The following is a 15,684-nucleotide window of genomic DNA, read 5'->3' as shown; positions in this document are numbered from 1 at the left end:
TCCAACAACTTCTTAAAAACTTCCAGTATTGGAGCATTCACAACTTCTGGAGGCAAGTAGTTCCACTAATACTGTTCTAACTGTCAGGAAATTTCTCCTTAGTTCTAAGCTGCTTCTCTCCTTGATTAGTTTTCACCCATTGCTTCTTGTTCTACCCTCAGGTGCTTTGCCTTTCTGTCACTGTAGGCTCAGGACCAATGTACATAAAACTAGGTTTAAGGTTCGTAATGCTACTTAGGTAATAAATACTCGATGACTACCAATATGTGATCCTTACTAGCTTTGTTGTGTTATCTCTTGTCCTTGGAAGATTTCTAGTATTGAACTTCAGATCCATTTCAAAAATTTGGTTCACTTTAGAAGCAGTAGTCTAAACAAATACAGTTAAAGGTTTTGTTCAAGAAAGCTCATAAAAGAAACAACAATTTATTCTTTTTTTTCTGTGTGTATGTATAATCAAAGCTCATGAAGGCAGCATAAGAGGTGTAGCAGTGGATGGACTCAACCAATTTACAATCACAATAGGAAGTGAAGGATTAATCAAATTCTGGAAATTCAAGACCACAACATTTATTCATTCTATTGATCTCTCTACGTCTCCAAATAAAATGCTGCTTCACAGAGATAGGTGAGATGGTGTGGTATATTCAGTAAAGGCTACAAACAAAATTAAAACTCATAGATATATATTTTAATGATTACTTTATTAATCATTTTAATATTGATACTTTAAATTGATATTTCATGAATGTGCAAATGATTTTGTGAGTATATATGTTGCTTTTTAACCAAACAGTGGTTTATGGGTGATGGAATGATATTCCTCATTGATACTTCAAGTAGAATCTCCATCTTATTTATACTCTATATACACCTTATAGATTTTTATATTTATATATTTTGATATATATTCATATAGGTGCATTCATGCATGCCTATAGGCCTACTTTTATCATATCACTCTTTTTTCTTATAAGTCCACATTCATTGCTAGCCATTTATTTTTTTATTCTACCTCTCTATTTTGCCCTACAAATCTATTTAGTATATAACCTCTATGCTGCTTCTAACAAGATAGGGGACCAATTTGGTATATTGTTTGAGGCAGCAAACTAGAAACCATGAGTTCTAGTCCCACTTTAGGGACAAAGCCAGTTGGATGACCTTGTGCCAGTCACTTTCTCTCAACACTAGAAAGTAAACAATGGCAAACCATTTCTGAAAAACCTGGTCGAGAAAACTATAGGGACTTGTCAGGCAGTCTCCAAGAATCAGACATAATATGGAAGAAAACAAAAATATAAACTGCATTTGCATCCATATGACAAAGCAGTAAAAACATGTTATCCATAGCTATTTTCACTTCTTTTGATAAACAGTCTTTCGTTGCAACGGACCACATGCTTCTTGCGGTCTTCCTACCTGGATTTGCACGTCTTCCACCTTAAATCAGTTTTCTGCCAAGATATACAAATTAATGTACTTGCTCAGTTCTTTTGTCATTTATGTATAACTTGCTGTTGATCACATCAGTATACATAATGGACTGTTTTAGACTTATACATTAATTTTCAGATTCATTCTCTTCATTTCTCATCTGATTGCAAAAATACCTGCATATTCATAGCCCTAGTCAAAACACTGTAATCTCACCTTATATGTTAAACCATAAGTAATAGCAGTACATTAAATAATCCTTCTTCTGGAACATTAATAATACATCTTATCTATTGAAACATTAAATAATAATTTCAGACTTCCCTATCTTACTCCCTCTCGATTCTGAGTCACTCGCTATATTCCATTTATTCTTATGCACGTTTTATTTTCATTATGCTCTTATTGCATCCAGCAACCAACTTTTCAATTTGCATTATGCAAAAATTCCAAAATACAATTCTGTTCATTTCATCATATGTATTTTCTAAATAAACCTCTCTAGTTTTCCCTCACAAAAATGGAAATATGGTTGAAGCATCAGCAATGAGTAAACATGCAAGGTTTTTTTGTTTGTTTGCTTTTTTACCATTTTAAAATCTTTGGTTATATTTATTAAATTTTTACAGTGGCATTCTGGGAATAGCTATGGATGATTTTGGCATCAAAGTTCTGGATATAGAAACAAGAAAAATTGTGAGAAAATATTCAGGGCACCAAGGGCAGATAAATGACATGGTAAGTCTTTAACTGTAAATTATAAATGGTATGAAAACAATGTGTTTCCTGAAGTGATCTAGATTTTTCTATTTCTAAATTAACACTAAACATTATGCTTGTGAAAGATCTCTGTATTTCTATATAGAAGCATATAAGTATAATAGGTACAGGAATGGCTTGGCATATTTGTCAAATAACATATTTATATGCAAATCTATTGAATGTTAAATTTATTTGCCTGCGAAGGCTCCTGGATTGGGCATGAAAGCAGAAGTAGTATGCACCATCCCATATTTGGGTAGACTAAATTGCCCTGATAAAAACACTTAAATCTGTTGAATGTTTTTTATTTAACACAATATCCAACTTTCCATTATTAATTCCATTAATTTCTATTGGAGAAATGATTTGGCAAAAATTTAAAACCATTAAATACAGGACATGAAATGATTAAAAAATCTCAGCAGACCTCAGAAAAAAGATTGTTATGCTTCAAAGATAGGCTACCCTCAACTTTCTACATTCCAAGAGGTTGCATGGATACCTAGGGTAGTAGCCAATGATCTGCAGGCCACCCTTGCACTTTCTGATAATAACTGTTTATTAATCCACTATAAGGGTATCATTGAACAAAAATGCTCTATATGGGAGGACAGCAAGGAAAATTTCACATTTCTCTGAAAACTACATTGCTTTCTGCCTTGAATATGCCAGTGAGCATCTGGATGATCCAAGCAGGCTATTGGAATGATGTTCTATGAGCAGATTAGACAAATCTAAAAAATGTTGACGTTTAATGAGAAACTTTATATTTAGAGAAAATGAACAAAGTGTTCTAGTGAAAGAACTCATCAAAATCATAAAGCCAGTGTTGTGACTCAGCAGATGTCTGCTGTGAGTCTTTTCGGGATACAAGATTCATTATGCAGCTGGGGCTTGTTAGGGGCAGGTTTGGAGATAAAAGGATGGATGCTGCCATGCCCTAGTCGCAGGAGTCAACGTTCCTTCGTGCGTTCCTTGTTTGGTACAACATTGCTTGATCATCAATCGTGATTTATGGAAGATACACTTGGATAAGTGCTTTGTGACTTCTGTAACCCTGATTCGTAGAGACTTGCCGTAAGAAAGATTTGTGTTTCAGTCCGTTATCTTCTGGCAGAGACTTTAATCCCTGAGCCGAGAACTGATAAAGAAAGTTCCTTTTAAGTTTATTCGTCTTGCCGTTTGTTAAGAGCCGTGAAGGGGGGACAGAACAGCCAGATTGTGAGAGTATCATGGTTTGCAGTCTCAAAATACGGGTGACTTGCAATTATTGAAGAAACAACTGATTCTGAATTGTGTCAGCTGATCATGCTGAAAAATGTCGGATTATCCAGGAGATGAAGCTTAAATAAATACATGACAATATCCGTTCTAAAGATAAAAGTAAATCTACAGCACAATTGTTGAAACAGAAAAAATAAATCATTTTGAAATGACCAAATTATGACATCTGAAATAAGCAGTTCATGCAAGTTCGGCCCTAAAATGCCAGTGAATTGAAACAGTTCTACAAAAGAATAGGCCAACATTCTTCAAAAATTGGTCAACAACTACAGCAAATTTAAAGACTAATCACTAACATTAAAGACTATCACTAATTCTAATTCTAAATATATTGAATACTTTTCCAAACAGTGATAGTGAATTTTGGATCAATGTGTTAAAACATGAAATGATTCAATACAATGTTTTTTGGGGGTGGAGTGGGGTAGGGCTATCTGTTTTCCAGAATTCTTTATTAAAGGGACTTAGATAAAGCTGAGAATATGTCATAAGTTATGATATTGTAGGACTACAATAGTTCTAAAGAGTTCACAAACTATTTTCCCTCATCATTGTAGATATAAAACCAGGGAAGTCCACATTTTTTCCAGCCACGTTAACGTAGTGGGCTAAGTCATATGTGTAATTACAGTGAAAGCATTAGAGACTAGAAGATTAGCACCACAAGGCTTTTCAGTATGGTTTTTGCCTTATTTTCTTCTCATTACACAATCTGATATACCTTATAAAAATTCAGGACAATCAACACAGTGGAGAGTGTAAACAGGTGAGCCAGTGATCCTCACATTGGAACTTGAGGAAGACATTGCTTTCAATTACAAGTAATCCTCAATTTACAACCATGCATTTGATAATGGATTGAAATTATGACAATGTCAGAAAGGATGTTTTACAATCTGTAAAGCACTTCCAGTCATTGTGAAATGTCATGCGCACACAGTCATAATTGTGATATAGATGGTTAGCAATTTGTTCACATTTAGAACCAGTTGTCAAGCATCCTATGAACATGTGATCGCCAATAACAATCTTCTGTATCAACTTCTCCAGAAAGACAGTGGGAAAAAGGAAACATAGCAAGCTGCTGCTGCCTACTAAGAGGACTCCCTCTTGTCTCTGAGAAGGAGCTACTCAGGGTTGAATTGCTCCAGCAGGCAGCCAGGACTGAATTGTTACAGCAGACAGCTGTTTTGAGAGCAAAAAGGTACCTACTGGAGAAATTCAGCTCCACATGGATGTGAAACTGTCCAGCAAGCAGCCCTTTCACTGTTAAAGAATTGTCTGCCGAAGGATTTCAACTTTGTGTAGAGCTGAAATCTTTCAGCAGACCTCTTTTTCACTCCATCCACTTCACAATCCAAGAGATCACTTCATAACTGGAACTGGAAGTGCTAGGATTATGCCTATTGAGTGAAGCTATCATGTGATGTCTCCCTTAATTATCGCTTTGCTCAATCACCAAGAATCCAGTGCCAATGGTGGTTCTAAATCAATGACTACCTCTACTGCTTGAGAAAGTAGATTGAAAAAGAAATTTGCCACAGTTAACACCATTGAAAGATTATGGAGGCAGTAAAGAATCTTTATCTAAAGATTTGCCTGAAAAAAATAGCACTTTATTCAAGCCAGAAGGTTGACTTGAATTCAAGGTTCATTCACGTTTTGTCCGCAAAAATTTCAAAGAGACAGATGTTCTAAGTTCAGTCAAGCATGATTCAGTACAAAGAGAACACTTGGAGCTCTAGATTAATGAGTTGTAAATGTGAATGGCACAAATATCTTTCTAACAATAGAGCAGCAAACGTTAAAAGTATTTTAAAAATTGGGACATTTTATTTGTAATATTGATAATGAAGTTGCTTTACAATTTCTTCAGGTTCCAAATTGGATCAATTATAAGATATACATTATAAGTTAGATTCAAAATAAATCAATTTTATCAATGAATAGGCTACTGTTACCCAATAAAGTTTAATTACAATTTTTTGTAGACTTTCAGTCCTGATGGCCGTTGGCTAATAACTGCATCAATGGACTGTACCATTAGAACTTGGGATCTACCATCTGGATGGTAAGTAAACTTTACTATCAAAGTTTATATGCTACCTCCATATATTTTAAGTCTGAAATCTAAATTCAGATAACAAAAGTTTCTGGTTTTGAAAGATGTAGCAAAATAAATTGTTTTATTTTCACAATGTAAACAAACTGTAAATAAAGGCCAGTAAAGCTGCTAATGGATGTGACATCCAAAAAGTGCTTCAGCATATATGGGAATTTAATGTAGCATAGTGTTAGGTAAAGTAAATGATGACATGGTGTAATATGCCATGCGTTGTTGTTCATCTGAGGTTGTATTTACCTACTTTTAAGAACTACTAAGGACCAGATGATTTTTACTATGATACACAAAATCATAGAACTCAAAGAGGGTATACTTTCTTTTTCACATGACTGTATGTGCAATAGCAAATAACATCTGCATGTATTCCAGGGATCATATTCCTTCTCTCTATTCTGTACTGAAATATCTCTTGCAAATTGAATTTTCAATATTAAAATATTTATTACATTTTTGGAACTGCTGTAGGTCCATTACACTGTATATCAAATGCATTATCAATGTAGTGTATAGATCCAGAAAAAGATAGCAAACAATTCAACACTATTAAAGCAGTGAATACATGATATGTATGATAATGTTTCTGGCAGACCTCATTTCATATACAATATCTACTTGTATCATATCAAAATTGACAACAGTACTGCTTTTTAAAAATACATTATCAAAAGGACTGTTTAAGTTTCCAGACATTAAAAATGATACAACATTCAATTCTAAATTGGGTGCACAATAGTGACTGAGTACAATACAGGTTCACCAAGGACACTTGGTACAAAGCAAATAAATAAATAATCTTCAGGGGTAAATTAAGTTGTCCTTACCAAAAAAAATTATCTTTTCTGACAACTATACAACACGGAAATAAAACACAAATGATTAAAATAAAATATAAGGAGCAAGACAAATCACATTTAGAAGATGCAAGTTCAGATTACGAAGAGAATGTTTAACAGAAAATAAAATGCTGCAGTTAGACTAACGCTGCAGGTTTCTCATAGGCCTTTTGAGTTTAGAAGAGAGATGAGGAGGAGGATTTTTAAACTAGACAGTTCTCAAGATGCATGAAATAGGTAATGGAATGATAAGACATTTATATTTAGAAAGTGATTTTAATATGAAACCAAAATAATGAAAGCAATAGTTTATGAAGAAAAGTATACATTTTGAAAGATCATATTAAAAAAGATGCGAGGACTTTCGTAATTATCTTTTTGAGCATAAAAAAAAGGCGAGGGAATACTTGTTTACTGAACTCTCATTTGGTCAGAAATACCTAATATCCCCCTGCTAAATCTGTTATTTTGTTAAAATTTAGCTATCGAAGACAAATGGGGATAAGTTGGGGAAATGTTTGAACAACCCTAAATTGCCAAGGCCATCCTTGAATCCTTTATAGTTGGATTTTATTCATCACAAACTTATTTAGGTAAACATTCAGCCAAATTGGTGATGTGGTTTAAGGAGGAGGGAGCAGATCTTCTTACTTCTTAATGTAGTTCTAGGCTATTGGCCCAGTTCCCAGGAAATAAAATCCCCCCCCCCTTTTTTTTTTTTTTGCAGTAGGCCATCCATATCTATTTCAGACAGACATCTTTCAGTTCAGATTTCATACCTGGCATGAAAACGGGGTACCCATTCTATCAGAATGGGTTGATTTTATTTGCGTGTGTGTGTGTGTGTGTGTGTGTGTGTGTGTGTTCAGGGCCTGTCTTTTTCATTACTGTTGATAATGGTAGAAAGATAAGTGTTTGCCTGAAAGTGGAAAAAAGAACAAACAGATCTAGTTTCATGCATTATCTATTATGCAATGGATTTTTTTATTTTAATTTGCAGCCTGGTTGATTGTTTCCTGCTAGATTCAGCAGCAGTAAGCATTACTATGTCTCCTACTGGAGATTTCCTAGCTTCCTGTCATGTAGATGACCTTGGAATTTACTTGTGGTAAGATTTTTACTTTGTAATTCTGATTTTGATTTTGACTGTTTACCTTCTTTGGACTGTTCCATGGAACAGTTACAATTATGTGATGATTTCTCCCTTTTAAAAAGTGCTTTCTGGTTTGCAAGGTTGCTACTAATCAGATAAGTATGGTGGGATCTTTTTCCTAATGAAACTGAAATGTAAAGACTTTCATCTTTAAGAAATATCTGGAATATAGACATTTTTTCTTCTTCTTTAGTGCATGTAGTACCGGTCTAGAGTTTTTGAAAGATGGTTGGCATACCAATTTAATATTGTAGCTGATCACATGATCTACTAGAAATTTAGACTAAATTTGCAATTTTTCTCAATCAATTGAGTCCTTTCCAAGGATTTGAGATAAGCAGGTGTTGTTTAATATTTATTTTATGGATAATATAAGCAAGGTGTTTTACATTGGGTTTGGCATTTTTAGTTATCTATCAACTTCTTCCCAAAGACCTGGGATAAAGAGATATTGCTTGATGGTGTTGTCACGGGATGTAAGTTGTTCCAAGTAAAGCTTCCTTTTGCAATCTACTATTAACATCATTATTATTTATTGCTTTTTAAATTTTCTTTTTAGGTCTAACCGTTCCCTGTTTTCAGTTGTTTCCCTGCGCCCTCTTCCATCAGATTATGAGCCTTCTGTTATAGCACTTCCTGGTACCTGTTCAACTGAAGGTAGTAATGCATATAGAGAAAGGCCTTGAAATAATAATTTCAGAGAATCACATTAACAAAATATATAATACTTTAGAATTTCTTGTTGAAAATCAGGTGTTTTTTTCACATGAATATAATTTGGGGCATATATGTAATTTCTATCTATTTTAATAACAGGATCTAGGTAATTTGTTAATCTAAGGTTTTTACAACTGCAAAAACCTGCCTCTAAAAAAGTTTAGTAAAACAGTGTATTCACTGGAAAATCATGAGTCACTTGTTTTACTAGCAGTGCTGCATCTTATTTAGGAAATAGTCAATAATGTTAAGTTTTAGAATGTTTTTTAGCTTGAATTGCAGTGGACTTTAAAGATTGGGAGCTATTTTATTATTTTAATCTTTCCCCTTCAACTAGAATGGAGCAAATAATGTAAAAACTCTATAATTACACTAATTAAAATTACCAGATTAAAAGATGGTCAAAAATTGATGATAGCCAAGCACTGATTTAAATATTTAATAATTTATCATTATGCAAAACCAAGGATCTTATAATTTAAAATTCATTGATATAAGGCACTAATTTTCAACATCAACAATTTTAATTGGTATTGATGTCAATTATCAGAATTTCCCATCCAGCATTGTGAAAATAGTGATGATAAGATAGAATTGGACAATATGCCTTATATTGTCTGTGTAGATCTATGCCTGGCAAAATAAGTCACATCCAATTAATTTTAGCTGCAAATGATAAATTTCAGGGAAAACTTTTTGTGATTAGAGTATACATTTTTAGCTATTATCTGGATTAGTGTTTTGTAATGTATACATGCTTTTTTTTACAATTGAAAGTTGAAGATGTTACAGAAGAAGATGAAACAAATGATGAAATGATACAATATGAATCTCCACAACAGCTGGGAGAAACAATTGTTACTCTTTCTTTGCTGCCAGAATCTAGATGGAAAAACCTGCTCAGTTTAGATATTATTAAGGTACCCATTTCATGACTTGCATATAAAGTTATTAGGGGTTGTTTCTATTATTGTCAGGCAGTTATAACTCTTTTCAGAATAATCTGTTAGGAGAATGTTCAAGTTTTACGTTCACAGAAATTCTATACTGGGTATATGAGAAAGTAAACATCACAATTGTCCTAGGAGTTGTTTCTATTATTGTCAGACAGTCTCTTTTCAGAATAATCGGTTAGGAGAATGTTTAAGTTCACAGAAATTCTATACTGGGTGTACAAGAAAGTAGACAATACAATTGTCCTATAATATTTTCACTTACAAAGTAGTAATGTCCCCCAAATGTAATCATATAGAGTTGGACCAAAAATTACATTAAAACAGAAAAAATAGAAAACATTTTAGGAAAAAATTATTTGCCCTAGGAATAATTTTTTGTCTCAACCACACAACCATTTATGAGATAATGTGCCAGTGGAATTTAAAAAAATGTTTAACTCACATAGTGAAGCAGAATTAAATACCATCTTGTACTCATGCAGTTCACTAAATCATAATATTTTTGAAAATATAATAGTAACAGTTCCAAAATACTGATACCTCCTTTTGATTTGTGATTATTCTGTGTGTCATGTTTTAGATGGGTTTTCAGTGTTTTTAATGGAAAAGAAACTAATAATTTTGTTTGTTTATATAAATAATAATAATAATACTGTCAATATTGGATGTACATACAAATGTGACAGTGATGATGTGATAACTCCAATTAACAGCAAAAGAACAAGCCCAAAGAGCCGCCCAAAGTACCAAAATCTGCACCGTTCTTCATTCCCACTCTTCCTGGTCTTATACCACAATTTGCTTCTGTTGAACATGAAAGTGATGGACCGCAGGTAAGAAGAGAATTGATTATAGAAAAACTGATTTGCCTTTTAAATGTCTTGCCTTTTTTTCTCAGAGTTCCTAAGGATCTCAAAACTGTTTCTGGTATAAGCTTGCTCATATCTTCTTGCTAGCTATGTGATGTTTAAGTGCTATATCAGGGGTTGCTTGCACTATGTCTTGGTGCATCCTTTATTTTTTCAGTTCTGGTCTCTTGTACCTTTAGTATGAGGTGGCTCAGTGGCTAAGACGCTGAGCTTGTCAATCAGAAAGGTCTGCAGTTCGGGAGTCCGAATCCCTAGTGCTGCGTAACAGAGTGAGCTCTCGTTACTTGTCGCAGCTTCTGCCAACCTAGCAGTTTGAAAACACGTAAAAAATGCAAGTAGAAAAATAGTAACCACCTTTGGTGGGAAGGTAACAGCGTTCCATGCACCTTCGGGGTTTAATCATGCCAGCCACATGACCACAGAGACATTTTCGGACAGCACTGGCTCTTCAGCTTTGAAACGGAGATGAGCACCGCTCCCTAGAGTCGGGAACGACTAGCACATGTGTGCAAGAGGAACCTTTACCTTTAGTATATGTTAACGGCATAATTTTAGGATATTAAATATTTGAAGCAGATGTTTTATGCTCCCTCTGAGTCCTTTGTCAGTTGTAAAATTTCCTTGCTTTTTCCTTTCCCTATAAACTATATATTTTTTCTTAAGAATAGTGATGCTGAGATAGAAGCCACCCACTAATATTATGTTAATGAATTACAACAGTAAGATAGGCCAGTTTCATGGTAACTTTAGCATAATTCATTGATATCATTGTAGTGCCCCAAAAGCTGAACTCTTCTGTTATCAAGTCCATTGTTGTGGATTCTTGCCCTTCCTCATACATAACTCTCAAAATCTGTTCTGAATATGGGAGGGACGACACTTGAGCAGAAGCAGGAAAAATTATTCATCTGAAAGAACTGATTTGTTGTGATTTCTAGCATATGTTTGTAAACATTCCAGCAAAGTATGTTTACCCTTGAATGTACTTATAAGTGATGTGTTTTTTTTTAATTCCAGTCAAAAGTGGTAAATCTTGGAATATTGGCTCAAAAATCTGAGTTCTACTTGCTGCTTGAAGAAGCATTAACAAGTAGCAACTGTAAGTTTTCATATGAAATTACGGTGTACTTGATGGTAGTTCTAATTCTGAAAGCTTATGCATTGCCGACAAATTCCCTGGGTGCCCAATCACACTTGGCCAATAAAAAATTCTAAATTGATGCAAAAACATAGACAGAAATTATACATTTTCAAGTGACTTTTAATTAATATATTTTAACTAACTAGTTATTATAATCATTATTATATTGCATCACATTGAGTCCTTTTTATTCTACTATTCTGATGATGCTTACGTAATTATGAGTATTTGTTATGTATCAATATGTCTTATTGTGTAAATGTATATCAATAACTGGTACTTATATGGCCATAACTCCTTTGCAACTTCTGACAAACTGTTTGTCCACCTATCTACCCATTTTCTATCAACATTTGTTGTGAGACTGAAATTCATTTCCTAAACAGACATGAATATCAAAACAGAAATAAAACAACAATAAATACGTTGCTTAGAGTATCAATAGGCTTATAATAAACGCCCACATATCATAGTTTTCCCATATATGCTGAGGGCCAAATACAAGAAGCTTTGGGACTGAAAATGCTGGAGAGAGAAAGATTTGGATAGGAATGTGAGAAATCTGTACAGATCACACATTTCAGATAATTATCTAAAACACAATATGTGTGTGTGGTAACTAAGGGGGACAAGAGATGGTATTCAACCCTAGAGGTCCCTAAGTGTTGTGTTTTCTTATTGACAGATTATCAAATACTATCGAGGGATATGGTTTTTCATTGTTAATTTTGTGTATGTGGTTGTGTTCTCTGTATTATATTCTGCTCCTCTCCACCCCAAAAACCCAGGAGTTTTTGAATGGGTTGCCTTTTGGAAATGGGATTGTTAATTTTTTCTTGTAAAAACAATATGAGAACTAATCCAGATTAAGTAGGTATTCTGGGAGAGAAGCAAAACTACAGATTAAAATTAAATATGACAGGGTCTCTCTGATATTTTAAATATCTAGAATATTTTCTACCCTTCTCACCTTTGTTTAATGTCTTTACAGATAAGCCTCCACTGAGCATTCTGAAGGACATGGGACCGTCTAATATTGAAACAGAACTGAGAGGCTTGTCACCAGATAGTAGTGGCTCTATTGAGGTGATGCAGAGTTTCCTAAGAATGATTGAAGCAATGCTGAACACAAAGTGTGACTTTGAACTAGCTCAGGCATACCTTGCCCTGTTTCTAAAGGTAAATACATCGTTGAATATACAGCTTTCACTTTACTGGGAAAGTGTTTTGTTTGAAGAGGAAGAAAAAATTAATGATTTTATTTATATATGCACAGTACTTATATAGCATTTTATTATTAGAGATATTCAGGATAACTAATAATTAAAAATGCAAATACAAATTAAATTAAAGTTATTAAGCAAACTGAAAACTTAAAAGATCTGGCCTTTTCCCCCCATAGTGTTTTCCATGTATATTTTTTATTTGTTATAAATTTATTTATACATTGCTTATTCACAAGACTATAGGCAGTTTACAGTTATATAAAAATAAAATCAATGTATCAGCTTGATGGATGGCATGTGTCTTAAATGTTAGCAGGATTGGGCCATCCTGATTTGAGAGAGTTGCTACTTTTAAAAATCTTTTTGCATCTTCCAATGATTTCTCAGGAGGGGGTGTAGTTGTCTCTCCCACATATTTCATAGATTTCACTTCAAGTAAACAATCAAAAGTAAATGAAAAAGTCATGAACTTTGAACAATGATCAGCCTGATTTAGTTCCAAAAGGCTAATGGCAATCAATGCTACTGTAGTTTCCAAGTTGTCTTCAAAGGCAGCCCTGAGTAGAATGAATTGAAGTAGTCTAAACAAAAGGTGACAAAAGCATGACACACTTTATTCAGTACTTCCTGAACCCAGAAAGGTCGCAATTATAGTGCAAGCTGGAGTTGTTTGAAGATTCTTCTGGAAATAGCCTTCGTCTATTGCTTTAGTAAAAGGGACGCGGTGGCTCAGTGGCTAAGACGTTGAGTTTGTCGAATAGAAGGTCGGCAGTTCAGCAGTTTGAATCCCCAGTGCCGTGTAACGGACTGAGCTATTACTTGTCCCAGCTTCAGCCAATCTAGCAGTTCGAAAGCATGTAAAAAATGCAAGTAGAAAAATAGGAACCACTTTGGTGGGAAGGTAACAGCGCTCTGTACACCTTTGGCATTGAATCATGCCGGCCATATGACCATGGAGATGTCTTCAGATAGAATTGGCTCTTCGGCTTTGAAACGGAGATGAGCATCACCCCCTAGAGCAAGAAACAACTAGCACATATATGCAGGGAAACCTTTACTTTATTGCTTTAGTAGAAGCCACAAATCCAAGAGAACGCCCCCGGCCCAGATTGCACGCCTACTCCTTCTTTAGATGTACAACCCCATCAAGAATAACAAATAGCATATCCATGATATCTTAAGGCTAATGTATTGATGGTAACTCTTTCTTGCTGTGATTTTGTCAGAGTCTTTTCGGCTTCACCCAGTGCCTCACAACTCAAAAACAAGGCCGAAACCTATGGGTTAGAAGTGCATAACTGGATATGTTTACCATATTGATAACACCTTGTTTCACATCAACAGAAATCCTTTCTCAAATGTTCATATTAAATTCTGTGAAGGAGCAAGTCAAGTCATCAGCATCATATACTGAAATGCTCAATGGCTTGACCTCGTCTTTCCCAAAAAATCTAAATGGAACCAGTCACTTAGGAAGGAATGGAACTATTGCAGAATTGTGCCTCTAATAAACAAACAGTAAAAAAGGGGGTGGGTGGGTAATATACTATAGATACTGCTGAGAGATCTTTTAGGGCAAGCAACAGGACCTCATTGCTATTCACTGTAACTCAAAGGAATCCAGTTATTGTATTTAGTACAGAACCCTTTTATATTATAATTTTCATTGTTATAAACAATTGAGCAATTTTAAATAGCATCTAGCATTTTTTGCAGTACTGCTACTTCCCAGATGCCTTGTTATGTACATTAATGCTCCATGATATGGGGCATGCTTAGTTTTTAATATGATTTGGAAATTTGCATCCTCTTTAGGACAGCTGATGAATTTATTAGCTAATACAGGCATAGTGATGTGATTGTTTTCCCAAACAATTGGATCAATTTTCTTACTTTTATCCCGTCAATGCCATTTAAATGAACATATGTTTTCTTTTTTTCTTTTTAGTTACATTTTAAAATCATTTGTTCCGAGCCTACTTTGTTGACAGAAATAGCCAGGCTGTCAGCCCAACTTGAAGAAATCTGGATTCATTTGCAGACTCTATTCAACCAAAACATTTGCATTTTAAATTACATTAAGACAGCTCTCTTATAAAGTACCTTTTGTTCTGTAAGATTGAAGATGTTGAATTCTTAATTTCTTGTAGAAAGCTTAACTAACAAGAGGTGTTGAACATCAGTTTTTAAAATATCATTATAAATTGACTTTTATTGAAATTTAAATTAGAATCTAGTATCTTCATAAACTAATAATGTGCATTGTATTTAAATAACTACAGAGATAATAAAATTCTTAAAACAAGTTTAATATAGAAAATATTCAATATACCAAAATGAAACAAATTGTAAAGGTTCATGAATGTTTTAGGATTCTTTAGTATGGAGAGAACTATCCTAGTGATATGAATGGTGACCAGCGGGAGCCTTTTGAGATTGGGATTAAAAAATGGAAAAAATGAAAATGGGAGTGCTTGAATCTCAAAAAAATATTTTATTTTAAAAAAAATTAAACTAAAAACTAGCAGAATTTTTCAAAACTCTAAAATTCATACCCAAGCTAATTTACCATATTCCAACATAGACAGAGAAAGACACAGACATATTTACACTTATATACAAACACAATGCACAGACAAAAGTCTCCACCTACAGTGAGAATATCAGCATATCAGGTAAGTACCAACGCCCATTCTAATTGTATTGCAGCAGATATTTGAGACAATTTTCTTTGTCTCAGAATGGTAGGTGGATCTACAGTAGCATAATTGTATCATTATTAAGGTATTACTCTACAATCTCTGTCTTAAAATTGATTTTAAACGACTCACTTTGTGGATGTCACCAAATTTTAAGACTTTTCTTTTCCCCAAGCCCCCATTTTTTAAAATGTCTCCCTGCTGAAGAATTTAGGATAATTCAGAATTTGTACACTTTTGTGCATTTTAGTTTGTCTTAATAATTTTGGATTTTGTATGGACCATTGCAGCTATGATAATTGTTATCTAAAGTTTATATATTCCTTAATTGTAATTCAATACTTATTTTTAAATTTAAAGGGCTTGTTTTATCACATTAACAGTGGAAACTATTTCTTCCACTCTTCAAGGTGATACCCTCAAGGAAAGAAGGTGGCACCTTGATGACAAGATTTCCAAGTGGTCTTGTTTTGGCTGTGATG

General features: G+C 34.0%; 1 protein-coding gene across 1 annotated transcript in view; it reads left to right on the top strand.

Annotated features, from left to right (window-relative positions):
- Positions 1-14,808, top strand: part of WDR36 (WD repeat domain 36) — a 32,999-nt gene extending 18,191 nt beyond the window's left edge. Inside the window, exons 14-23 of the mRNA XM_032213704.1 lie at positions 463-628; positions 2,067-2,175; positions 5,475-5,554; positions 7,442-7,549; positions 8,154-8,251; positions 9,089-9,231; positions 9,981-10,100; positions 11,154-11,235; positions 12,269-12,456; positions 14,452-14,808. Of these exons, the coding sequence (XP_032069595.1) occupies positions 463-628; positions 2,067-2,175; positions 5,475-5,554; positions 7,442-7,549; positions 8,154-8,251; positions 9,089-9,231; positions 9,981-10,100; positions 11,154-11,235; positions 12,269-12,456; positions 14,452-14,601 (1,244 nt within the window). The 3' untranslated portion in view covers positions 14,602-14,808. The remainder of the gene's footprint in view (positions 1-462; positions 629-2,066; positions 2,176-5,474; positions 5,555-7,441; positions 7,550-8,153; positions 8,252-9,088; positions 9,232-9,980; positions 10,101-11,153; positions 11,236-12,268; positions 12,457-14,451) is intronic.
- Positions 14,809-15,684: the final 876 nt, after the last annotated feature.

The sequence above is a fragment of the Thamnophis elegans genome, chromosome 3 (genome assembly GCF_009769535.1).
Source record: "Thamnophis elegans isolate rThaEle1 chromosome 3, rThaEle1.pri, whole genome shotgun sequence".
Taxonomy (NCBI): Eukaryota; Metazoa; Chordata; class Lepidosauria; order Squamata; family Colubridae; genus Thamnophis; species Thamnophis elegans.
The sequence above is the reverse complement of the archived record's forward strand: the minus strand, read 5'-3'. Positions and strand labels throughout refer to the sequence as shown.